Source organism: Cupressus sempervirens, chromosome 4 (genome assembly GCF_028749045.1).
Source record: "Cupressus sempervirens isolate cs-2001-9-10 chromosome 4, ASM2874904v1, whole genome shotgun sequence".
In the NCBI taxonomy this organism is placed as follows: Eukaryota; Viridiplantae; Streptophyta; class Pinopsida; order Cupressales; family Cupressaceae; genus Cupressus; species Cupressus sempervirens.
The window spans coordinates 243611654-243638861 of NC_143121.1; the positions used below are offsets into that span (position 1 = coordinate 243611654).

General features: G+C 37.2%; 1 protein-coding gene across 1 annotated transcript in view; it reads left to right on the forward strand.

The window, feature by feature from the left end:
- The window catches only part of ACDO1 (Protein kinase superfamily protein), a 99312-nt gene extending 72399 nt beyond the window's left edge, over positions 1 to 26913 (forward strand). Inside the window, exons 11-15 of the mRNA XM_089824882.1 lie at positions 5665 to 5736; positions 25492 to 25604; positions 25857 to 26004; positions 26125 to 26194; positions 26454 to 26913. Of these exons, the coding sequence (XP_089681008.1) occupies positions 5665 to 5736; positions 25492 to 25604; positions 25857 to 26004; positions 26125 to 26194; positions 26454 to 26518 (468 nt within the window). The 3' untranslated portion in view covers positions 26519 to 26913. The remainder of the gene's footprint in view (positions 1 to 5664; positions 5737 to 25491; positions 25605 to 25856; positions 26005 to 26124; positions 26195 to 26453) is intronic.
- Positions 26914 to 27208: the final 295 nt, after the last annotated feature.

A 27208-nucleotide genomic window follows, 5' to 3' on the forward strand; every position in this document is an offset into this window, starting at 1 on the left:
AAATCCAACAAGAACCAAAAGCCCTCATTCCAACTTAAAAACACATCTTTGGATCGGTATATAAAATACCTCGGAATGCCCTCCAATCATTCTGACTCCATGATCCTACTCAACCAAAATTCTAGTCATACCAAACAAAGCGATAGATGAAAACTAGATGGCACACAAAACAAGAAGGTACCAAAAACACCCAAAAACCAAATATCTCAGAATTTGATGAAATCGAAAATCCACTTCACAAACATGCCCAAACTTCCAAAAATCAAATAAAAATCAACTTCTGGGCATACATGCAAAATCCAATAGCATAACTCGAGACTTTCATTTTAAAAAACATACAATAATGAAATGCTCTTCCCCGTCCAACTAGGTGATGAAATTGCATAAAAATGGAGGGGAACACTAGTTCTCCACCCCTTAACATTTAGCAATCAAAAGAACCAACTTTAATAAATCAAAACCAAATAAACAAGAAAGCCCTACCTCTCACGTTTGGTAAAAACCAATAACGAAAAGAAATAAATAAAACCTCCACTGAATTGGATGAAACCTTTAGAGAAGTGGAGCGATCTCAGAACAAATCCAAGGAGCTGCTCCACACACAAATCTGACAACTCAATCAAGTACAACGAGCAAATGAAGGATTTTCTCCATTAGCGTTTGGAGGAAAAATCCTCCATTTCTCAAAACATAAATTAAGAAGTGAGTAAAACTTACCTTTTGGCATAATATAAGCACTTTGCCAAGTGACTTATAAAATAGATTATTAACCCACTTAATAATCTATTTGCCCCCTTTTTCCAAATTAGATAAAACAATTCCAGGAATTTGGAATTCAACTACGGAAAATTAGCTGAAAAATAAATAAATAAAATCAAATAATTAAAGTACCTCAAATAAATTAAATCAGCATTTAAATTAATAATTTCCATGACAACTGTGGAAGCCTAAATGCACAAACATGCCTAGGGTCTAATCACATAATGCATTATGGATTCAAATTTACTAATTACTGGAGGGATAATAATAACAAATATAAGGATACGTTGCCCATATAGGGACGACATTGGCTCAACATGAAAGGTCAAAGTCACTATCTCCTGGTGCCCACTGTCAGGGATATAGGTACACACTTAGATCTTGAATTCAGCATGAATATATCTGGTACCTATTTAGTAAACAAGCAAACGTCAACTGTAGATGTACGATATATAATAGCCAAAGCATACAAAGACATGCAATATCGCGAAGGAGAATAAGACATCGTGTAGATCTCACAAGCAAGTGACTACGGCTATGTTCCCCCTTCGCACTGGCACCAACCGGCAGTCCATGAGTAATAAGGGTGTTGTACAGTATAACATCACATAATAATATGATAAAGCATTTAATTAAATTATTTAAATAATCATTGTTCATCATGTAAGCATTTATATCAACTGAAATTAAATAACACATATCCACAACATAGAGGCACAATGATCCATGATCCAAATGAACATATTCCATTTGTAAATAAAATCCATAATCCAAAACCCGAATATAGATGAATCATTTCCCGATTATCTTAAGCATAAGATAAGATAAGATAATGATAGTAATGTCCAACAAAAAACCACAAGGGTTTATGGGACTGAGCATACAACAAAAGAACCAATCAAAGCAGGTGCACCAAATGGTGTCAAAGAAGAAACAAAACAAGATACATAACCAGAAAAACCAAGTTAAGGATTAAGGATCCTTCCTTAATCATCCAACAACAGCTAATAATAATGGAAAGGATATAATACTGGAAATAATAACTAAATCACCCAACAACATAACTGAGACAGTATAACATAAAATACCACACAATTATCCTGAAGCAACTTCAGTAATTTCAAATATGAAATACACTAGATGACATCATAAAGCACCGTCACATAGATATGGTCAAAATGTCACTAACAACATTATCAAATACATGAATCAACACTACTGCAGGAACCGAATCGGGTGCAGCAGTCCAAAACATCACACAGTGCAACTACCGTTCATATGTCAAGGGTACTCATGGAACAACATCGTGACACCATACAAATTTAGGTAACCATTGGCGCACACCTCAGTGAAACCATCAAATGAACCAATCTCATAAATTGGGCATAAGAATAACCAGTCTATTGATGCAACAACATAAATCAAATTACCCCAAGGGTGTAGACCACTCATGGGTCTCAACATGATCACTCAGAAAGCAAGAACATCAAAGTTATATCCCGTCAAGATGACATACAAAAATCAAATGAGAGAGGCACTACAATGTATATGCAAAGAAATGCATTTTCATTAACCTTGAATATTGAATAAATGGATTTTTCTAGGATCACAGATTCACACATATTTCCAAAATCCCCTGTCAAAAACCACAGATCTACTAAACTGGAAACAACATTAGGTAGGATCATATCTTTAGTCTTATATATTATCTCCTTAACATTGTAATGGAAGGTACCAGGTATGGAAAATTATATATCTGCTTAACATTGTAATGGAAGATACCAGGTATGGAAAAATTAACATACCTAGTAGAAATTGATCTCGTAATTAAATCTGCTGCCACACAAACTCTCAGACACATTTCCTGCCTGTAACACAAGACAATGCTCTGCAAATGCCTCCATACACAGAGTAAGCAATAAATGTCAACCTTCAGATTTAGGAATTCTGAATTCTTTCTTCTCCGCAAACCTAAGCTGGATATAAATCTCAAGTTTTAACCTAATAATAGAAGCATATGCCTATGGAAGCCACCCAGATGCGGATGCCTGGGAGGTGCTTCCGGGTGACTTTCACTTGCATCTGCCTCCATAGGCATCCGCTTCCACCTCCAGGCCCAAGATGCCTGCTTCGGCTTCTAAGGTTATGTATAATCAGCAGCAGCTTATTTGTGACCCTTAGGAGAGTCACCTCTCATCATTTTCCTATACCAATATATTGTGAAGAGAATATCGGCAGTTGAGGAGGGGAATGATCGGGATGGATATAAGGACAGTTTTATATAGAATGCTTAGGAGATCACTGGCATTTTGGATATATATAGATCATACGTCCTAATTAGAAATAGTGTGAAACACCTTTAACATCTACGCATTGCCGGCAATCGGTTTTAGGGGATGGAGTTTTCATATTCTTCAGACCATAAACCCATCATACAAGGATAGAACAGAGACACAACACAGGACATGCACAAGCCACAGGCTGTTATGGGTATGGATAAAAGTCACTTAAGTACATAGCATGTTCAACACATTGTATATGTACAGGTTACTGTTCTCAAATATAGGTGATATATATATATATATATATATATATATATATACACACACACACAAAAACATGAATTTAAGTATAAATATGTGCAAGTGATATTTTGAAACATATACATACGTCTGCAAATATATATAGCATTGATTTCATGATATTTCTATGGTGAATAATAATATGGTAATAAATATAGATATTTATTATTTTAATCAGATTAATGATATCTCAATTACACTACATTTTTCATGTTCTTGTCATAATTAACTGCATTAAGATTATCACTTTACAAGATAAGATAAGATCTGCAGTGAAATGGACTGTGCTGCAGCATACAAAGGCACTAGGGAAGGTCTGCAGTGGAATGGGCATGAGCTACATCATACAAAGGTGCTAGATAAGGCGTGCAGTGACATAGGCACAGTTTACATCATACAAAGGCACTGTCGTGCAAGTATAGTCCACATTGGTGGAGGAGGTTACATTAATGGGTATGGTGAGTCCCACTAGGTACGCCAACTCCACGAAACGTGGTACCAAGGGGGACAAGATTCCCCTCTTGGGCCTGCTGCTAGGCAAAGACACCCTTTTGTAATATCTCCTTCCACCTTCATGAACACTAAAACAGTACACATTACATGTTATGAATTGGAACTCTTTATTAAAATAATAAGATAGGTTATATCCTGTTTAGTATATTTGTGCTCTTGATCCTTTTATGAGCTGCAGGACCTAAATTGGGGTCAAACTTGTAAAGAGGCATTTTTAATGGTGAAGTTATAATTCTGACCATTTTCCAAATTATCATTTTAATGGAAATTGCGATTCTAGGGTAAAATTAGGGCAAGCCAAAAAGGGGACATTACGGGTTCTTTATTGGATTTGTAGTTACACTTGGAAGTTGGAACTGTGATGACGAAGTTGCCATTGCAAAATAGGATGGACATATAAAACTAGAAATGAGAAATTTACCTATTCCTTGTATAAAAAATTGTACCATATGTCAATAACTGGGATCCTCTTCTTCACTTGCAAACTGTGTTACATGGGGATGCATCCCTGCCCCTCAAACCCCTATCACTATCCCTCGAGGTATTTTGGGGCGGGGACATTAGAGGACATCCTTCCTGACAGAGAAAATAAGGGAACATCCCAAACATGTCCCTAAAATTGGGGATGATAGGAAATGTATAGGGAACACCAGACTGCCCCCAAAGCAGCTGGTGACTTCTCATATGTCCCTCAACTGTCCTGGGGATGGCTAGGCATCCTTTGTGGAAAAACAATCTGCTGTAATTTTAAAAGAAAAATCATTCATAATATTAAAAAAGGACTTGTATATATCTTGACAGTATTATAACAGCAACAATAAGCATATCATGACAACTGTATAACAACAATTAAATTAATCATGACAGGAGTGACATCATCAACTACAGTGTTACAGCAGTGAGTATAAAATGATTCAGCTTCATAGCTAATGATATAAGTTATATAACATTTAACTCTAACAGTAATAATTTGGATTTCTGATTTTATTGTCCAAAAAAGTTTCAAACTTCAAAATTCTTAATATGGTATTAGATTTAGTTATTATTGTCAGCTGCAAAAGAGATTAAAGGTGCATTTTTATGGTCTGGTAAAGTGTGGTACTGTGTGAGAAGTACAAATGAACACTTTCTTTTTGGAATGTTGTTGGTATGTGTGCTTCTACAGACATCATCGTAACATTGTCATTTATATATTGCACCCCAACACTGCCATCCTCAAAATGTGGCCTCCGTCATCCTCCTGTTGCCAACCTGGAAACACCGTTGAACTTAGCTTGCAGTGAATCAAAAGAAAATTCTTACAACCATGCTTTTTCTCCGCTCTAGAAAGGATAAAGTTATTTGGGTGAGAAGGTGCACTTTAAGGAGGGTTTATGAAGGCTTTCTGTCCATTCATATATTCCTTAATTATTTTTCTTGTTTTTAAATTAATGTTAAAAGAAGTGCAGTATGGCTTTTCATTCTTTTTGTTCTCAAACAAGCATTTGTGACATTTAGGAGAAATTTCTTGTTGGTCTTGTCTTTTAGGACAGAATATGTCTGGGAAACAGATATTTTGTGGCAATTGGCCTGGAGATGCTTGTAGAATAGAACAGAGACAAAACATAGCTAACAGCTGTTTCATTGCTACTCCCTTTTTCGAAAAATTTATGTTTCTTATATACGAAATGCATGTGCTAGTTCAAATTATCAAAAGAATATTGCACAACAGTAATTTTTCAATAACTACCGCAGTCTCATCTTTTGTTGTTTGACATGAATTTCTTTATCACAGTAACTGCAAACTGATTATTTATGGGATTTATATCAGGTAGCCTATCCGTACATTGCAAAACGCCTCCTGACAGATCCTGATCCAGCACTACGAGAACGTCTTGTACAGGTTTTTGACTTTTCTATGCAGTTTTATGCGAAAGTTGGGCTGATTTATGTAGTCATAGTGTTATAGTATATAACTTGGTAGTGAGCAGACTCCGTTTATGCTATCTTTGAATTAAAGAAGACTTGTGATATGCAAAGTTTAATAGCTGTTTCTCCTGTTTGAAGTTTTTAATTGCTTTAAACCTAATTAATCTTGTTTACTTATCAAGGGTTGTGCTCTGATGCCCAATCTAGTCCCATAGTGGCAGGTCAGATCCTCTCACATTGTGGAATTGCAATTATTCTAATTTATCAGTTTCTTTATTTGAATTCACACACACACACACACACACACATATATCTCCGTGTGTGTACATTTGGACTTGGCACACAACATTAATGGCCAAACATTCAATTGGCTTTTTTGTCTTGGTTTATCATGTCTTGAAAATTTTGGGGAAACTAGATTCAAAAACTAAAGAAAAGCATTACAAATTATTGTTGATATTTGATTAGCTATTTGATTATTATAAGATTATCTTGTAAAGACAAATTAAATTCTGTGTCGTGGCTAAGTGTATGCCTCTTAATTGCTGCTGCTAGATACTCTGCCAAAAAAAATTTAAATGACACATGACATTATTATTTAAATTTGAATCAGGACAAATTTATTTAAAATATATCTTACACTTAAATATGCTATAGTTTATCCTGCCAAAGGGAGAGAATTTCACCAATTGCAGCAGCAGGGACAATGCGTGTTGGAGCTGACTGCCTCGGGGAAGGCTCAAACTTTGATGCAGCTTCCAGTCAAAATCCTGGCTTCTCGGGGGCTGGATACATCTTTAAGAATGATAGGGGAGAGTTAATCTAGGGTGGCTTACTATAGTTTCCACGAGATACGAAAAATGATGCCGAATTCACCGTCCTTTTGGTGGGACTGATCATTTGCAGGAATCATGGTCTGGACAGATTGGACATTGAGGACGACTCAATGAATGTTCTACAAGAAATTACCATAGGAAATGCTCCAAGCTGGATGACGTGTATGTGGATGGATGTCATCCGTAAGATTCGGGAGGATATGTAGACTACACACAGTAAGACATGTTTTTAGGGAAGCAAATAGCGTTGCTTACTATCTGTCTAATCACACCATCAATCAGAATGAGAAAGAAATTGTCACTTGTAAGAACCCTGTTGGTTCTACACTTGTTTAACTGGCACTGCTAGATGATGTTTTTGCAAATTTGTATGCTTTTGGTGTTTTTTGAGTTTTATGCTTTTTTCTGTGTTTTGAATATATATTTAAACAGTGCATGAAATCAAACTATCTATTGCAAATAATGCACAAGAATTCCTTGTAATGTCCCCTCTTTAGTTCGACATGGCATTGATCATGGATTTGCCTATTCCAGACTCTCGTAGGCAAATGGTGTGGAGAGAGAGTCAATTCTGCGGATCAGATGGTCATATCTTGCTCTTGAAGAAGTGTTAAGAGGTTATATTTTATTATTATGTGTTATTGGGGCCTACATGTTATAATTTTAAGTTGAGTTGCACTTTTTATTTTATAAAATTACTTTATTATAAAAAGTGCATTATAATGAGATTTTATAAGGGATGTTTCTAGAAGTTCTAGCAATTTCTTAGAAAAGTGAATAAATAGAGGGCTGGGCCTCTCATTTGGACATGCTTGGATTTGAGATTTCTTCTACTTCTTCCATTGTGAAGCAAATTTGTAGTCTCTTGGGTCTGCAAATTATTATTTGATCTTTGGGAACGAATCATTCCCTTGGATTGGCGACTTTGAGGGTGTGAAATATCACCTGAATTGTTGCATTTGAGGAGTTGGTAATGCAGCCATCTCATTTGGACTTCATTGAGATTCAGTTATAAGGGTTTACTTTGGTTGGAATAAGGGTTTCAGTTGTGCCCTAGCATTTGTGGATTGATTAACAGGGTTTGAAGACACAGTTGTGCATTATTTTCAGACTGCCAGTCCAGGGTTTGGACCCACGTTTTAGCTCATAACTCCTAATTGGCTTGACGGATGAATTTCATATTTTAGGGGGTTATTCAGCAACCCTAGGCGCCCAGATTTATTGCTTTTGGAGTGACAAAAAACGCTGCAATATTTTTATCTAGCAGCCGTACCAGGCCGTACCTGTACGGCCTTGTCAGTTGGGCAGCAGCAACAATTTTGTGAGTCGGTTTGGGGCAGATTGTGAGGTTTTCGTGTGGCATTAATCCAGCATTCATATCCGGCAAGATTGGAGCTATTCCAGGTGCACAAAATATTGATTGCCAAAATATTGCATGTTAAGGATTAGAACAGTCAGCACTGTCATTGCATAAATAGTTATTTCCAGTCATTAATAACTGTTGTAAAAGTTTCGTCATTTGCATTCCAAATCTGAACTGGGTTATTGTTCATGTCATAACATTGCATTGTCAAGAGCTTGATGTATTAGAAGTGCATAGTTGTGACAGTCTCTCATTGTAATCAGTTCTATTTGCTGTCATAAAATCAGAATTGCATTGGACTTCATATTTGAGTTTCATATTGTCATCTATCTCTTAGATTGGTAGTGTTATAATCTGGAATTGTTGTTCATACATTATTGGCATCATATATTGAGGTTTCGTTGTACAACAATTAGTAATATTGCAGCCTTATTCGGTTACATGCCAACTGTTTGACAAAATTCCTAAGTCCAGTTTGAGGGATTCAGTGGCCTTTATAGTAAGGGTCATTACATTCCTTGTTATTAAATTTTGGAAATGATATGAAGACTTCACACAGTAAGACACGTTTTTAGGGAAGCAATAGTGTTGTTTACTATCTGTCTAATCACGCCATCAATTAGAATGGAAAAGAAATCATCTCTTGTAAGAACGCTGTTGGTTCTACGCTTGTTCAATTGGCACTGCTAGAAAATGTTTTTGCAAATTTGTATGTTTTTGGTGTTTTTTGAGTTTTATGCTTTTTTTTGTGTGTTTTGAATAAATATATAAATAGTGCATGAAATCAAACTATCTATTTCAAACAATGCACAAGAATTCCTTGTTATTAAATTTAGGAAATGATTTTGCACACAATGATCAATTATTGCAAACAAGGAATGAATTTGTAGCATTTGTGAAACCTAGATTATAAACACAGCTCTGTATTATTGTTGCAAAAGGAGTCACAACCTAAGTCTGAAGCCCAAATACCTTTAGGCGCCTAAGTCTGAAGCCCAAGTGCTGCTCAAAAACCCCACACGTGTCAGCTTGAAAGTTAGGCGTCAATCTCTATGGCTCATGTGGCTTCCTTATCAAAGTGTGGCTGCCTTAATACACTGCAAATACTTGTCCTAAGGCTGCAATTTCAATCTTCTGTCTAATATTTATCACCTCTGCAATTGCTAATGAAACCTATTTCATACATCACCAAATTCAAAGCATTTGTTTCAGTTCATGGCTACTAGATGAAGCCATAGTTGATTGCAGAAATTGATGGGTCTTTCAGCATCTCTAATTGCCCAAGCTTGTGAAGAATTCCATTCCTTCGAGCATCAATTTCTAAAACCGTTGCACATTGTTGTCCTGCATTTTGTCACCACAAAATGTAGGTACCAGTACAAAACTTTTCCAAACTAGTTTCGTATTTCTCTAAGCTTATTTCATTATTTAATTGGTTTGTATTGATCAGTCAAATGACACCAATTGATATAATGAATCATTTTACTGAAGGCTTTTGTTAAGTCATTTTCATTTTTCTGTTTGTCGAGCCTATGCTTGATTTTTGAGGCCATCAATGTCATTTTTTTTGTTTTTGAGTGTCTGTTTGTTGGTTTTTAATCCTTTGGTTTTGCTCAAGTCATTGCTTTCGGTTTTCCCTTTGCTTTGATCTAACTTGGGCCTTAATCAGAGTTGTTAGTCAAAATATATGACCAATATAGTGCCCAAAAAGTAGACCTTTTTGATGCAACTGCACGAATTAAAAATTTCATGTTATATTTTTAATTTGACATTCACTTTTTGAAAAATATAACTTAAATTCACTTTATGTTATGTTTTTAAGTTACTTTATCATTTAAATTTTCACTTAAAGTAACTATAGTGCAATTTATGTTATATTTTTATGTTGAGTTTGCTTTTTGATTTTTCACTTAGGTGACTATATTAACTATATAGTTCAATTTAATTTTTGATATTTAAATCAAATGCTCTAGTAAATATTACTTATAAAATAATAACTACACATTATATTGTTAATAATGTAAATATAATTTATGTCCTACTTAAGTAATATTTTATCAAAATTAAATTGACATGTGCTTGAAAAAATCACTTAAATGTGCAATTATATCTTAAAGTGGACCTTTTTGATGCGATTACATGTAAAAGTCCACTTAAAAGTGTAAAATCATTTAAATGTGGACCTTGTTGATGCTATTGCATGTAAAATCACCGAAAAGTGGAACTTTTTTTATGCAATTGCATGTAAAACTCCACTTAAAAGTGTAAAATCACTTAAAAGTGGACCTTTTTGATGCTATTGCATGTAAACTCACTTAAATGTGCAATGACATGAAAAAGTTGAGCTACATATGTTATATGTATATGCATCAAAAAGATGAGTTTTTGCCTTGAGTTGCATATGCATGTAACTTAAACATGTCTTTACACCAAAAAGGTGCCATTTGCACCAAAGACATGTAATAACACCCCCAAAACCCATTTTTGGGCAAAAAACATGTTTTTAAAACATGCATATGCACCAAAAATGTGTTTTTGCCTTGGGAGAGTCCATTACATGTTTGGCCTCTAAAATGTGCATTTTGCTTTATGTTGCATTTTTAAAACATGCAAACACCTCCGAAAGGTCCATTTTGCATTCAACTTCATGCATTTGCTCTTCCAAAACCCATTTTTGAAAAATTTCATGACTTTGGCCTCCAAAAACCCGGTTTTGGTGATTTCTCTTAGCTTCTTCCATAGAATGACTTTAAATCTTTCTCTCAAGAGGTGTTTTTGCATCCTAATGCATTCCCATGCATTTGGCAACCTCATTCATGCTAAAAACATTTTATTTCAGCCCCATTTGGAGCCGCGTTTTGAAGAAAAACGCCCAGATTTAGCCTTCAAAATTCATGTTTTTGCCATAAAAGGGGCCGTTTTGGAGTTTTGATCATTGTATATGCATTTGGGAAAGTTGTTTTTGCATTCACAAGTAAAAAATGACTCAAAAATATGCATTTTTTTGCCACGTTTTTGCAGAAATGGCTCAGATTTTTGGATTAAAAAGTCATGTTTTGTTTAAAAACTCAAAAAATGGCATTTCCAGCACATACCTTTGATTAAGATGGGTCATTTTTGAGTTTTAATGCATGCTATTGTCTTTAGAGACTACGTTTTTGACATTCTCATGTCAAATTTGACCATTGAATGCCCATTACATGCAAGTATAGAAAAAGTCAAAAAGTTTGAAAATCCGGATTTGAGGGAGAATTGGTCTTCAAGTTTATAAAACTAGCTATCTTGGCTCTTTGATCATCAAGTAAGTAGACATTATCCTTCTTGCTAATTAATTTGTGCTTATCTTGTTGATTTTGTGCATATTTTAGCTTGATGTTTTATACTTGTTGATTTTGTTGCCATGAAAAGTGTATTTTACTATTTTTTCTTTAAAAATGATGAAATGGTTCATTTTCATGTTCTTGGTTTTTTCCCAAACTCCAAATTCGAAATTGCATGTTGAATTGGTTTGCTTGTTGACATGTTTGAGTCTTTTGCCAAAGGTATGTTCTTCTTTGGAAGTTTGTTTTTGTGTTTTGTGTGTTTGTTTTTTTGTTTTTCTTCATTTGAAGAAGTCCCAAAAATTTGATCATGTTTCACTTCACTCCATCTTCCATTTCATGCAAGAGCATCGTTTCATTCCATTTCCATCTTTCAATATCACAACACTTCGCATCTCATTCGTCAAATGCGATTACATTTATTTCATCCCATCCATCATTCGCACGTACATGTAATCTTATTTTCCATTTCTATTTTCACTCATCTCACTTTCCGCATCCAATCGTACGACATGATTATGTGAAAAGTCTTACATGTAATTGCATCTCTAAAACCCGTTTTTGACTAAAAGTCACTTTTTAAAAGGTCAAAAATGTCATGTGCATGTTTCCCCATGTACTTTGACTTTACTTTTCCTCAGAGGCATTTATAAAGTTCCTTCCATATGCACTTACACTTCATGAGAAAAATACATGTCATTCCACTTCTCTTGTGATAACGCATTTCATACGCACTTACATGTAAGCTCATTCTTTGTTGGTGTAAATAAGTATTTACTTATTACACTTACTTAAGTTTACTTAAGTTTATGCATTATTTAATTATTTTGCATTATTTTATTTGTGAGACACTTAGGAGTTTGTGCACTCTTGTGTGTTGTCATGATGACATCATAGGGGTCCGCACCTCTTTTTAGCACATATTGTCTACAACACAGGAATCTTCTACACACATATGACACTTTGTCATTCTTATCCATTCATTTAGAATGTTGGATAAGGTGCTTAGTTGTCTTATCTTCTGGGTGTTTCTAAAGGCATTCTAGGTGCTTCCTGAGAGGCCTTTATATACAGGCACTCTAAGTGTACTCTTAAGCATGGCATATTAAATACATTGTCATTCTGATCATACTCTCTCTCTCTTTGGTCTAGTGTGTTTTTTTGTGTTTCTCTCTTGTGCTCTTTTCATTTCTGCATCATGGGTTTTAAATGTCCTCCTCTAACTTCACGCAACTATTCTGCATGGAAAGATATTGCATGGAGTAGATTAATGAAAAAAGGATATAGTCTGTATGTTGATGGTACAATTACTAAACCTACTAATGCTAAAGAACTCATTGATTGGCAAATTCAAGACCAACAGGCTTTAGGAGTAATCAGGACTTGTGTACATGGGGATCTTCTCTTTCACATTAAAAATTGTTCAAACTCTAAAGAAGCTTGGGATAAACTTGAACAATTGTATGGTAAGGTGGATGAAGAAAAGGGATTTCAAATTGAAGATGATCTACTTCTCTTGAATCCAAAGAATTATGACACAATTCAGGATTACATCATTAAAGTTAATGAGTATAGGGCACTTCTTAAAGATTGTGAAAATCCCATGAAGGATGACAAGTTGATTCATCATATCCTAAAGAGGCTACCTTCTGAGTACGCTAACTTTGTTTTAAGTTTTAATACTCACAGGTTGACCATGGGATCTGCTTACCAGAAGCCTTCCTTTGATGGATTTGCAAACATGTTGATTGTTGAACAATCTCACTTGGTGGATTTTGGACTTCTCAAGTCATCAAAGAACAAAGCCTTGGTGACTAGTGATGATCACAAATCAAGTCAAGGGGGGAAAAGCAACAAGAAGAAGGAGCAGTGGAAGCAGAAAACATAATCTGAGACACAACAATCCTCCTCTCAACAAGGCGGTTCTTCTTCAAACAAGAAGGGAAGTAATGAAAAGAAGGAAAAACTTTTTTGTGCATATTGCAAAAAGCCAAATCATGACGAGCATCATTGCAAGACAAAAATAATCGATGAGTTAGAAAATCTATTCAAGAAGAACAAGATTCAAGTGCTAGGTACTTCCAAGGATTCAACTCCAACCTCTTCAAAAGGTAAAGGTCAAGCACTTATGGCAAACACAAGTTCTTCTTCGGAATGGATACTTGACTCAAGTGCCTCTTAACACATGGGTTCTTCAAAAGAAGACTTTTCTTCATTGAAGCAGTCAAAGGTACCACACATCTTCGTGGGAGATGATGCTAAGATGGAAGTTGAAGGGAAAGGACATGTAGAAATGGAAAATGGGAAATTCAAAGATGTTCTCTACGTTCCAAATCTAAGTTCCAATCTCCTATTAGTTTACCAAATCACTCACCTAGGAGATGGTCATAAGGTTGAGTTCCTTCCAGATTCTGTGATGGTGCGAAGTCTCAAAGATGTTTCATTGGTTGCAGTGGGGAAAGTCAATAATGACAAGAGGCTTTACTCCTCCCACTTTGTGCCTAAGAGTCCTTCCCGAGCCTTGTTAAGTCACTCTACTTCACAAATCAACTTATGGCATGAGCGGTTTGGTCACCTTGACTTCCACTCTCTTCAGCAACTTTGCTCAAAACGCATGGTCAAAGGTCTACCCAATATAAGCTTTTCTAAGGGAGAGTGTTCATCTTGTTCAGTGGATATGAATCTCAAGGAGAAGTATGATAAAGGGAAGTCTTCTTGAGCTCCAGTTGTTCTTCAACTAGTTCACATGGTATTAGCAAGACCCTTTACAGTGACTTCGGTCAGCCAAGGCCGCTGCATACTTACATTTGTTGATGACTTTTCGCGATTCACTTGGGTCTACTTCCTTCATCATTAGAATGAATTGGTTCATAAGCTTCAAGACTTCAAGACTCATGTTGAACACAAGTCAAAGAAAGCCATCAAAGTACTAAGGGTGGACAATGAGAACAGATATGTAGACAAAAGACTTAAGAACTTTTGCAGAATTGAGGGGATTGATCTTCAGAACTCACCAGCATTCAGTCCACACAAGACAGATGTTGCAGCTATGAGGATTAGGACTCTCAAGACCATGGCAAGTTGCATGATAAAAAACCAAGTCTCTTGATCCTACACTTGAAGTTGAAGCCATTAGTAGTGCTACTCACATACTTAATATGTCTCCTCATCCAGCCTTAGATGGCAAGACTCCTTTTGCGGCATGGTGTGGCAGAAAACCAGTTGTGAGTCACCTTAGAGTCTTCGGTTGTCCAACATGGGCAAACCTATCTTCCAAGAGTTGCAAGGCACCGACACCTAGGCCTTGTACCTTCATTGGTTATGAAGACAATGTGAAGGCTTATAGACTTATGGATCCAGAGACTCATGAGATCTTTGTGGAGAAGGATGTACACTTTGAGGAAAGTTCACCTAGCTTATCCTCTACTCCTCTCCGCACATCATACACAGTGGAAACTGATAGTGACACCAGCGATAGTGCTTCAACAGGTTTAGACACGTGGGGTTCTGTCGACAATTGCAGTGAGGTCACATCAGTCCAGTCCACATGCTTACATTGCCACAGTGAAAGGTCCATCACATTATGGTACATCTCGTCTTCCAGCTCCAGCTTCAGTTGACTTGGGAGAGAGACTTGAGGACTTACATCTTCTCATTGATGAAGTTGATCCTTCTACAGTTGTTGCGAGGGCTCATTCTGACCCTCATGTCCATTCTCTACATGATCAATCTGAACAGGTTGGCATGATTGTGGATCCTTATGAACAGCAATTAGTGGAGGTCTCTTTGTCAGTTGAGGAGACAAATGGTTCCGTGGACCAGGTTCAACAGACATCCTTGCCAGATCTGCATTCATTCTTTTCAGCATAGTTGGAAGGGGTGAACATCAGCATCAGTACAGGGATACTTGAGCAGGTTTCAAGGCCAGCACACATCTTCAGGATTGTACCTTTGCCATTGTTTCTTCCTAAGGGAAGGAACACCATTCTGCATTCTTGGACCAGCTTCTTCATCCAAGCAGCTTTCACTTGTTGGCATTCTTCTTTTGGGGGGGGAGCCTATTCTGTCTCTCTTCCTTCTCTCATTCTCTTCTGTATATACTGGATGTATGTCGTAATGGCGAGGTCTTGATTACTCCATCCATCCATGCATCCCTTTTCATCTCTCTTTTTGGGGGAGGGTTTTTCCCATGAGGTTTTCCCTCTTTCCCCGCTTTATGAGAGATTTGCATTTTCATTATGTACATGGGTACCTAACATGGTCTTGTAGCCGGGACCTATTCTGCATCTTCATCCTATTTTCGTAAGCTTAAGGGCATTCCCCTAAGTTGCACTTAAGGGGGGTTGTTGGTGTAAATAAGTATTTACTTATTACACTTAAGTTTACTTTGGTTTATGCATTATTTAATTATTTTGCATTATGTTATTTGTGAGACACGTAGGAGTTTGTGCACTCTTGTGTGTTGTCATGATGACATCACAGGGGTCCACACCTCTTTTTAGCACATGTTGTCTACAACATAGGAATCTTCTACACACATATCACACTTTGTCATTCTTATCCATTCATCTAGAATGTTGGATAAGGTGCTTAGTTGTCTTATCTTCTGGTTGTTTCTAGAGGCATTCTAGGTGCTTCCTGAGAGGCCTTTATATACAGACACTCCTAGTGTACTCTTAAGCATGGCATATTGAATACATTGTCATTCTGATCATACTCTCTCTCTCTCTTTGGTCTACTATGTGCTTGTGTTTGAGTTCTTAGTTCCTGGGTGAATTTTGCCCTTAGGTAAATTCTTACATTCTTCAACCGCATTTGCATGTCATCTCACTTTCCATTCTTCATTACATGTTGCATATTCATGTAATCCTCTTTCCGTGCAATGACATATTGAAAGCCCAAGTCACTTTTTAAAAAGTCAAGAATTTTCATTTACACGCATTCCCATGCATTCCACTTTCATGTTTCAAAGTATATCCATCCTTCCAAATCTGACTTTGGTCCTTTCTATCCAAATACATATGCTTTCTAGTTCATTTACAGCCATCACATGTGTTCTATAAGTGTTTAATCCATACTTCGAATACCCACTCCTCATGGATTTGTCATTGTAACTCAAATCCCAAAAGTTCTCAAGGATTCAGTCCCATTGAAACTTTCATGTTGCAGCAAGTTAAGATATGCTAGAGTGTCTATACAGAATGAAGACATCCAGTAAAGAAGGCGTGCTAAAAAAAATGGTAATTCATTTGGTCTCTATTTTCTTGATGGTTATTAGTGAACTTGAGTTCGTGTGGGAATGCGCCAAGCACTTTCTTTCAAAAAAAAAAAAAGAAAAGTTAAAGCTGCTGATGAAAAGTTATTTCGAGTTTACATTCGGACATTGTCAAGAAGGTTTTCAAAGTGTCAGATACTCCAGTTTGTGCTGATTTACAAAAGGAGAATTCACGACAACTTGAATGAGAAAAAGCTTGATCACATCAAATTTTCAAATGACAACAAACAATTCATTAGAGAGAGTCAAAAATTATCAAAAGATGCAACACCATGGTTATCAAGGTGAATGCAGTGGCACAAAATATAGGAACTCCCAATCCTGTTATCATCTGGGATTGCATCGCCAAGTACAAGGCCCTTCAGAACAATCCCTAGGATTGTTTCAATTCTTTTCCGTCTTTCCAATTTTTTTTTCATGTTTGTAATTGAAAAGGATGTATTGAATGACAAGATGTAATTACACGTAATGCGCGTTGCATGCAACCCAATAATTTCTCTCTTAGTAACACCGGGTCAAAGTTGGTTGAGTTGCTCCCACTTTTTCCTCCACTTTTTTCTCAACTCCTTTGCCTATATAAAGGAGTGCCCCTTCATTGAAAAAATCATCTTTGTTGTATGCAAGAAAGCTCTGCCACATTTGTGCAAGCATAACATTGATTGTGTATTGCGAATTTGGGAGAAAAGTGAATAGAAGAAGTAATTGGATTCGAAGCTTTGACTAGAAGCAATTGTGATAGAGCAAATTAGAAGCTTTGATTGTAATTTGTGCCTATTGTTTTTGACTCATGTAATTATTGTTTGTTAAAATAGAGCATAGTGAATTAAGAAGCAATCAGAGCCGAAGCTTTGGCTGGGAGCAGTTGTGGTAATACATAGACTAGAAGCTTTGACTGTAGCTTGTGCTACCATCTCAAATTCATGAAAAATAGTTAGAATTTCCCTACTTTTGGAAGTCTTTGTGCTCCAATGGTAGAGATTTTTCTTATAAAAGAGAGATTATCTACTTCTGGAAGTCTTTGCGCTCCAATGGTAGTGTTTTTTCTATAAATTAGACAAATAGGACTTAGAGCCAAACCGTTATGCTTTCAATCAGCCTTTGAGTTGGTGTGAGTTTATCGGTATCACCGTTTCCAGCTATTAGATAGAGGTATAGTTAAAGATTTCATCTTGCCCATTACTCACTCTATGAGTAAGTGGATTCTTTCCTAAAAGCTAAGAGGAAAGAATATTGGTAACACTCCTTACAAAATCTCTCAACTTCTTGCTTACCTTGAGTTGATCCAAGGAACGATGAGAAGAGGGAGCCTTCTCTTTAATGTAGGAGAGACTTTGTCTCACACGTTGTGGCTGGTCATCTTCTTTTGCGATTGGATTTTACCCAAAACTGTCGGTTGCAAAATATCCACCCAATACAAAAACTTCTCTTCACCCAATTCAATAACTAAGAATGCATAGAATGGATCAGTTTTTTTGACTTTTAGCTTTATATATTTCCCATAGACAAATTGACCATGAATATTCAACCTCACACTTATAACTTAAAAATACATTTTCTTTTGATGAAGTTTGAATATAATAATAATTTATAACTCTCTCCAATACTAGGCACATAGTTCAAACTTATAATATATTCATCAAATGAACTTGGCGCCACAAAACTATAAAATAAGCCGTTCATATTACTATTAATTAAGGAGAACATATTTAATAACTAAACAACTTATTAAATCTCTCCAAGTGGTCAACTCTGAATCTAGATGTTCATTGCCAAGGACAAATAACCAAGTGCCCTACAAAAAGTGGTAATTGACCAAAATTGACTTACTTTAAATAGTAAGTCCCGCAAAATGAGCCAAACTGAAAATGCTAAGGTAGGGTCTTGATCCCAAATATCAGTGAAGAAAAGTAATGTCACCGCTGCTCATGTAACATCTCAAACCAAGTACCCCCAAACCAAAATGTTAGCCCACGAGGATTGGAATGATGGGCTAGCAGCTCAACTACTGATACTGGCTAAAAAAGGGACATCTCTAATAATTCTCGATCCTGGCAAGGTCTTGATCTAACTTGATAAACAATGAGTGGATTGACTACTTGATTAAACGGTTGCTCCTGAATATAAATCTTTCTTTACCAATGAAATGGTTCAACCCCTATGGTAGTAATTCGCATAAAAAAAGAAAAAATTATGCAAATTTTTTTGTTGCAGTTCAGAATCAGAACTGTTGTTTCTGTCCTCTGTCTCAAATTTTGAACCTTTGCTAACCATTGGTGTACATTTAATTTTTTTTAAACGGAAGACATTGTGTGATCAAAGCATAAATTACACAGTATCTATAGCCATGCGGGAAAAGGAACTGATGTTGCAGGATAGAGTTGTTGAAAAATGAACCTACAGTCCAATGTCATATATGTGTGGTAAGAGTCATGATAGAAGTACCAATTGAGGAGCAGGCATGAAATACTAAGAGGGGTTTGGGGGGTTTTGAATCTGCATTTCAGATTTTTAAACTTTTAAATGCATGAAACCACCTAAAACATAAAGAGAGAAACCATCAAGACGTAAACAGAAAATTTTTCATGGAAAACCCATACAATAGCTTTCATTAACAAAAATAGGAGCCAACTTGTTGATGTGTGTTTTATGACCCACCAAACAGTAGAAAAAAAATCCAATGTATCATATCCTCTTTTGAACAAAGTGTCATGTATGCTAAAATTGTGAGAAGATCATATGGTGACTCCAAGGTTCCTCAAATGTCAGGTCATGATTGTGGATAAGCTTGGTGGTTGATGTGATTTGTTGATGATCACAAGGGGCCTTATGTATATTTTCTTAGATTCATTTCAAGTCATGTTGGATGTGAGAGCTATCAAAAGGTTTTGCAATAAAGTACTTTTTTGGAATTTTCATAGAATATGCAGAAATGAAAGGGGGTTAGAGTTCAAAGATTCTATTCTATTCCTTAGGGTAACGACATCAATAGATGGTACTCTGGTGGACAAATTCCCTTAATCACTGAGCTTCGCTTTGCCAAGTTATTTTACAACTATGCGAGAATTGGTGCAATCTTCAAAAGTTATGCAAGGGATTTTCATACCACCACAAAAACCATCATAAAGAACAATATATGTGAATGATAGAAGTTAAGCATGTGCGTGAATGAGGTTTAGGCTAACTTTGCACAATGATTTAGAATCACTAAAATGTCAAAATTATAAACCAAATGGAACTCATCAAAACACCATCACATTTTCCATTGCAATTACCACACTCTATGTAAACCATCTTAATCTAAATGAGGGACTTAAGAGAACAAGCAAGCACTAAAACACATCAAGTATTCAACAACCTTCAATGAAAACTCTTTTGTGTCAAAAGCTCAGAGAAATAATATCAACAATCCTCTCCTTTACAAATGAGAAGTGAGGCCTTTATATAGGTCCTCAATTACAATGGGTGGCCTAGATAAAAACAATAGCAAATGGCTTGCATTGTACCACATCAGCCCTAACTAGGTTTAGGGAAAAGAAAATGGAAGCACATTAATGCAAGATGCAATCCACTACTGTAACAGGTAATAAATGCCCACTATGTATGCTCACTCAAGAAGAGAGACGGGTGCAATAAAGGGCCACTACCCACTATGCATCTATCCTTGACTATGGTAGATAAAAGCATGGAATTGATTCGTCATTGTCTCTAACTCTTTTGTATTGATTCTTGGTGTTGATTCTTGCTTGAAATCTAGAACTGCCACTACCCTTTCAGCCTTTCCTAAATTTTCCTCCCAATCTGGTAACATGCCTTGAGTGTTATGCATGGTGTTTGAGAAAATGGAGTTCTCAAAATCATCTCTCTCAAAAGAATTAAGTTGAAAGAACTCCAACTTGCCTTTCAAGTTGTCCACTATTATTTCATTCTCTATCAATCTATGGCAACAAGGATGCAACTGTGTTGGAAACCCCTTTCCTGATGTTGTCGGCTATCTTTCTCCATCAAGAAAATTCCTTGGCAAAGCTCTGAAATGTTTCCTTGCCTGTGATCACTGCACTATACCACTTGAGGAGGTCAGACATCCCTTTCACCCACAACTCCATCATCAACCAATACCTTCTTTTGAGTCTCCATCAGATTCTGTATGTTTGAGATCACCTCATCCTAGTATATGTGCTCATGCTCCCATGATTCATCCATATTGGATGTGGAGAATACAACTAAACCCTACTACAAACTTGCACCAACTCTTCTGCATACTTGAACACTTCTTCCTAATTCCTTTCGCCCAAACCTTTGCACCTTGAGCAGTTTGATTGATCCTATCAATATCATCTATTGCTTTAGCTAAAACACCTACAAGAGGAACAAAAGACGAACCTTCTTCTCTCACTAGATGAGGCAACTTTATGAACTCACACAAGGTCTTGATTTCCCTCTTTTTCTTCTAGTACCCTTCTTCCGGCTTCTCCATCCTTTATTTCAAAGCCCGAGTGAAATCATCAAAGTCCTCTATTATTTGTTCACTTGCTCTTCCAAAACTTTCTCCTTTAACTTATCATTTTCCTCCATCCCCAACACTTGGGATATTATTGAGCATACTTCTCCTTATTACGTTGTTGCACCTTCTGTCCTCTTTTTTATAAGCATTCGTGAAGAAGTCCACAGCATGCCTACCCATTTCCTCTTGCTTCGACAAAGTCCTTCCACATCCTTCATGAGGGAGGTGATAGTGTTGTGATAGGGTTGTGTTTTTTATGTTTCGAAGCAGATCTATGGAAAAAAGAGGTGTTTTTGTTGCCTTCAGTCAACCAAGCAATACGAGACCTTTGCTTCTAGAAAATCTCCTCCTTGAGATTAGTTTCCTTCCACTTCCTCCTATAGATCTCTTCCTCCAGCGTGGTTGCTTTAGTGTCATCCCTTGCCGCCATGGTAGTTTGCAGCCTTTTGAGCTCCTCCTCAACATCTTGCTTTATTTTAAACACATCCCGAAAGGATCTTTTAGCCCATTCCCTAGCATTCTATCTTACATTATCCAGTTTTTGCGTCAGGCGGAACATAGCCATCCCATCCACTCTTATATTCCACCATTCTTCCACTTTATTTTTGAAGTCCGGTTGAGATTGCCACATAATTTCATATCTAAAGCGTTTAGGTCCACTCACCAGATCATTCACCTAGTTGAACAAGATCGGGGAGTGGTCTGAAATAGTCCTTGAGAGATTCACCAGAGAGGAGGGGATAATGTGGGGCCAGTATCCCGAGACAAGTAGCCGGTCCAACCTAACCTGAATCAAGTCCTGACCCTTCCTATTGTTGGACCAAGTAAAAGGATTGCCCTGTAGGTCCACATCCAGGAGGTCATTAGTGTTTATGAACTCCAAGACGTCCTGCATACTTTTTGAGAAGTCGGTTATCCCCCCAAGCTTTTCTGAAGGGTATAAGGGGGTATTAAAGTCTCCCATACACATAAGACTTTTGTTCTTCAGAACTCCCATCTCTCTTCCAATCCTGTCCCATAGTTCACCTCTTCTCGCCCTGGTATTAGGGGCGTAAATGTTTACCAGATTCTACACCATTCTATCATTAGTAAACTTAGAAACCATGAAGTTCTTCTCTTTAAGGACTTTCCTACCCATGAGGACATTGGGGTTCCACATGATTGCAAGGTCCCCCGAGGCCTGGTCAGCTTCCAAATGGAAGAAAGTTGCCCCAGGCCAGAGCTTCTCGGCCACCTTAGTAAAATTTTGGTTTGTCATCTTTGTTTCCTAGATGAGGATATAGTCAATCTTTTCCACCATAATACAATGTCTAAGAGCATATTGTTTCTGGGTGTTGTTCAGCCCCCTAACATTACACGAGAGGAATTTCATTTTTTACCTTTCTTGATTGTCTCCAGTGTAAGTTGTCTTCCACTAGCCACTTCCCTTGCTGCCTAGTTAGTCCTAGTTGTTTTGTTGTTTAGGTGGCCTTTGATAGTTGTCACCCCCACATCTGGTTTCTTGCCCCCCTAGTTTTCCTCTTGGGGCACTCCCATTCTCTTTTAACACTCGTTTGAGGGGAGGATGGGACCGAGAGGGCCAAACTTCCCTCAGCCTCCTCAAAGCTTCTCATGGCCTTGGCCACAACCTCCTCCAAAGACCCCAATTTTAGCCTCTTCGGGGTAAACATCCCCCATTGACCCAACTTATCAGGTTTCTCTATATTAGAACTCCCCCCTACCCCCATATTTGGTATTGGGTTCTTTACAGGTGTTACCAACACCGTGCTCTATCTCCTAGCGGTTGAGCTCGAGGACAACAATGGTATCACTGCTGAAATCACTAGGCCTCTTGAATGATCCTTACTTGAAGGTATCACTCCCTGGGTAGCCACCTCAAAGGGACCAATTTCACCCTCTAGCGCCTGGTTAGCGTTAACTTCTCCCACTACTGGGGATTTCAAAAGGTCATCAATCTCTCTTCTAAATGGGTATTCCTCCATCTCTACTCCTTCCTTAGCTTCCATAGTCGTCACCTCAGGCGTCTTAACAGTCTCTTCCACCTTACCTTCCCTCTTGTCCTGCTCAACTTTCTTACTACTAGGACAGTCTTCCATAATTTCAACTTCTACTTTTTCAGGAGAGGACGAAGGTTCCCCAACCAAGACGGAGTCCTCAACAATGCCTGGTGAATCCACCTTCTGTTTTTTCTTCATAGAAATGGAAGAGCAAGCCGACAACACATGTCCAAAGCAACCACAATTTTGGCAATACATTCCTGCGTTCTCATATTCTATCGATTGTACCCTTTTCCCCCATTTAGTGGACAATGTGACTGTGGTTGGGAGAGTCCGATTAGTGGTGATGTTCACACAAAATCTAGCAAAAAAAAGTCTAGATTTAAGTAGAGTTACCAGGTTAGCAGTGCGAAACGTCCAAAAGTGTTTCCAATGTATCTTAGGATCTTTTCATCCTAGAACTCTAGCGGTAGTCCAGGCAAGCAGACTCAAATTGGGGCTAGGTTCTGAAGCTCCTAAGTGACATCAAAGCCAGGGTGCCATTTTGCCAGTGCCAGGTAGTGTTTACCGTAGTACCAGGTCCCATACAGTACGACTGCCAAGTCCTCCACAGAAGTGAAATGGAAGCATAAGAGACCGCTGGGCATTGCCGGAACACTACCGCTTCCCTTCACCTTCCATTTTTAGACGACCCATTTCCTCGTCATCTCAATTGAAGGCCTGAAGGATATAAACCCATAATACAATTTTTGAGGGAGGTAGTAGCGTTGTCCACAACACTGTCCGGAAAAGTGATTTCCGGTATTGTATCTCCATGGGTGACCTTGGAAGCTTCAAGCTTGGTGCTTCCCACCTGTTCCCCCACGGGGACATTCTTCCACCCATCTTTGGGGGGCGGAGTAGACTCGGTGGACCCAACATCAATACGAGTAGAGTCAACTCCAGAACCCGACAAGGGAGGTTTAGAGGTGCATGCCTTACCCAACGCTACCGACAACGCAGGGGAATCATCTTTGCAGAGATCCAACACCATGTGCAGCTCCGGGCACACCGAGGCATCGAGCATGCTTGGGCCCTCCAGCGCCATTGCAGTTCAAAATTCAAATCAAGGGGTGAGCGGGAAAGTTGCAGAGCAGGGGAGCGGGGTTTCTACACAAATTTTGTTGTTTATATGATACCGTGTGACATTCTAATCTTCTTCATGCTTCTAGGCTGTGTGTGTGTGTGTATATATTCTGAAATGGGGTTTGGGTTCGTTGGTACAGATATAGATATCTGTACATGTATATATAATTTTTATATGTTTTTGTACCAATGAACCCAAACCCTATTTCAGAATATTGCCGTACTAGTGAACTGGTACTTTGAACCTGAACCCAAACCTAAACCCAAACTGGTGACTTAGGCTTTGAAGATTACTATTTGGCATCGACCATAGTGCCTACCATTGTATGATCCACTTCTGTCAAAGTTGGATAATGATATATGGATAGTTCTGAGTCTGGATATTGATTGCCAAATAGTTTCATAGACTGGTGTATATTGATGTTTAAGACTTTTGGATCCATGGTTGAGACTTTGGGATACTAACAGATCATGGATTTTTGGTGTTTGAGACTACTGTTATAATGCTTTACTGAAAATTTACTATGCTCTTATAGTCCTGCTCATGATTTATTTACATATTGTTATTTTTGTTATCAGTCATTGACATACTGCCATCCCCTGCTGTCACCCCATCCCTGTCCCTGAAATACCATGGAACATAGATCATATTCAGTCAAGCATTATAAGAACCAAGAATCTACATCTACATAGTTGTGCAGAAAGATAGATCACTTGCCAATGTAATTGGATCAATAGAGCTTGAGTTGAGAAGAAATCCATTTTAGTTTGTCAGCTTGCCACCGTGGGATATTTCTTTTCAAGGAGAGTTAATTGATCCTCCCAGCAATATAAGTGTCCTTGTCAAGTGGCAATGTGAGTGTCCTTGTCAAGTGTCAATGTTCCTTGAGTCTGTCCTCAAAACACCAGTGTTGGGTAACATACCCATCGAGTACTCTAGCTTGATGCTGGCTAGCACCAAAATGTTAAGAGAACTTTCAGATGGCCTTATCCTTTCCTTGTACACATTTATATGATATTAAGGCTTTTCACAACCCTTTTTGGCTGTTTTAGTTTATCTATCTGTCATTGTATAAATATTTATTTTGAATGCACTCCATAGTAATTCTGGAAAGATTGCTTTTTATTTCTCAAGGCAGTTGAATTTACAGAATGAAAGTGAATCTAGAAGCAACAAGTAGGCACATCTTATTTTTGTCTTGCTGTTCTTGCTTGTACTACCATCAAAATGAATGCTATGTTGAATTGGAAGTCGTACTGTTGTGATTGCATAAAGGGATTAGTCTCCTAAAGGATATATATATTCAAGCAGGTGCTTTTCAAAGATGGACTATTTCAATGGAAACGACTTGAAAATCTCATTGTGCTGGCAAAAGAGCAAGTGGCCATCATGAGTCGGAGTCCAGCATTGCAAGAAAGAACCAGGCAAGAAACTACTTTTCTATAATGTCCATGTTTCTTCTTTCTATGCACACACAGTTCGGGATGATGTTCATACTCAAAGTTTTGGACGCTGTGTATATGCATTATACATCTGTCATTTATTTGGAGCCAATTCAATTACTTTCTATTGTAATTAACATAACTTTGCCAGTAGGAAAAATAATATAGTCATATCATGCATATAAAGGTATTAATGCTCACTTTTCCTAACTTAAGTCTTAATGTGATCCATAGGCAAGGCATAGCAAATCAGCAAGTTGAAAGAAAACTAGATCTGACAGATACAATTAAAGACGGTGCTCGGGTGGTAATGGTAGATGCTGGCATTCGTCGTCAACTTCTTTTGGCCTTGACCGAGGATTCAAAATTGCATATTAAAGAGGTCAGCTTGATGAGTATAATTCCAAATTTAGCTAATGACCTTCTGGACAAGGTTTTAGTTGCTAATCTTTTTGCATTTCTACTTTTACCAAACTATTACATCTAACAACCTTTGTTGCAGCTTATGGACATATACAGATTAGTTGAAGGGGAATTTGATCTTCCCTCATTAGCTGTAGATCTTGTTCAAGGCAAGTCAAACATTTTCATGAGCTTTTTGCAGCTGTTATCCTGCTGATGGATCGCAGAGTGTGATCCGAAATGTTGATTAGATTTTTTGTACACAATCAAATACCAGAAACATTATTGATTACTATTATGGATTGTGGAAACCTGATACTTGTAATTGTAGTTCATTTGACAAATTTTTTTATTGCACTCTCATTTGATTGATTCCAGTGCCAAAATTCATTTTTGTTATGTTGCTAAATTATTTGTGTTTTTTAACAGGACTGCCAGCAGCTACACGAGATATGATACTATCTTGGAGTGAGTCTGTTCTGCTAGATCGTTGAGAATGGAAGCGGATGGCACTATCAACTTTCTTGAGTTTTGAGGATTATTTTGAAGTTATTAATCATAAGTTATTTTTGGAAATTATAGGGAGAATAAAAAATTAAATGGCAAGATAGCATAGCTGAGATTTAATGGGCTTGATGGAAAATGTTCCTCTTGTAGTAGAAATGTCTTATTGTTCAAATTTTAAAGAATAATTAAGGGTGCATATTTACTCATCATTCAATTTTGTATTTTACATTACAAACCTTGGAACCAAAATTGCTTGAGATTCTTGTATTGTCCATGCTTGTGCAAGTTGCACTTATGGACTTCTGACTGAAATCATTGATTTCATTATTTCTGGCACCATATTGTCTTTATCTATTCAGACATTTGTCACATATTTTTGTGATATTTAGAATTTTTTATAATATTTCTTTGACACCGCCGTCAACTGAAATTATTAAGGATTCTATCTAATGATAAACACTGGAAATGCTCAGAAAATCGACGTTTATCTTAAAGGTGGAAAGTCTTGTAAAGTTTTAAAAAAAATTGATGTACTAAGAAATAAACAATACATAGGATGATATAAGTACCCGTTTTCCTCCACTCTTCCCCCTTTCAAAATGCCATTAACTTCCATTAGTATCATTTCTACTTCATTGCAATATGTGAAGATGAGATGTGTAATATGCTGGTAATTT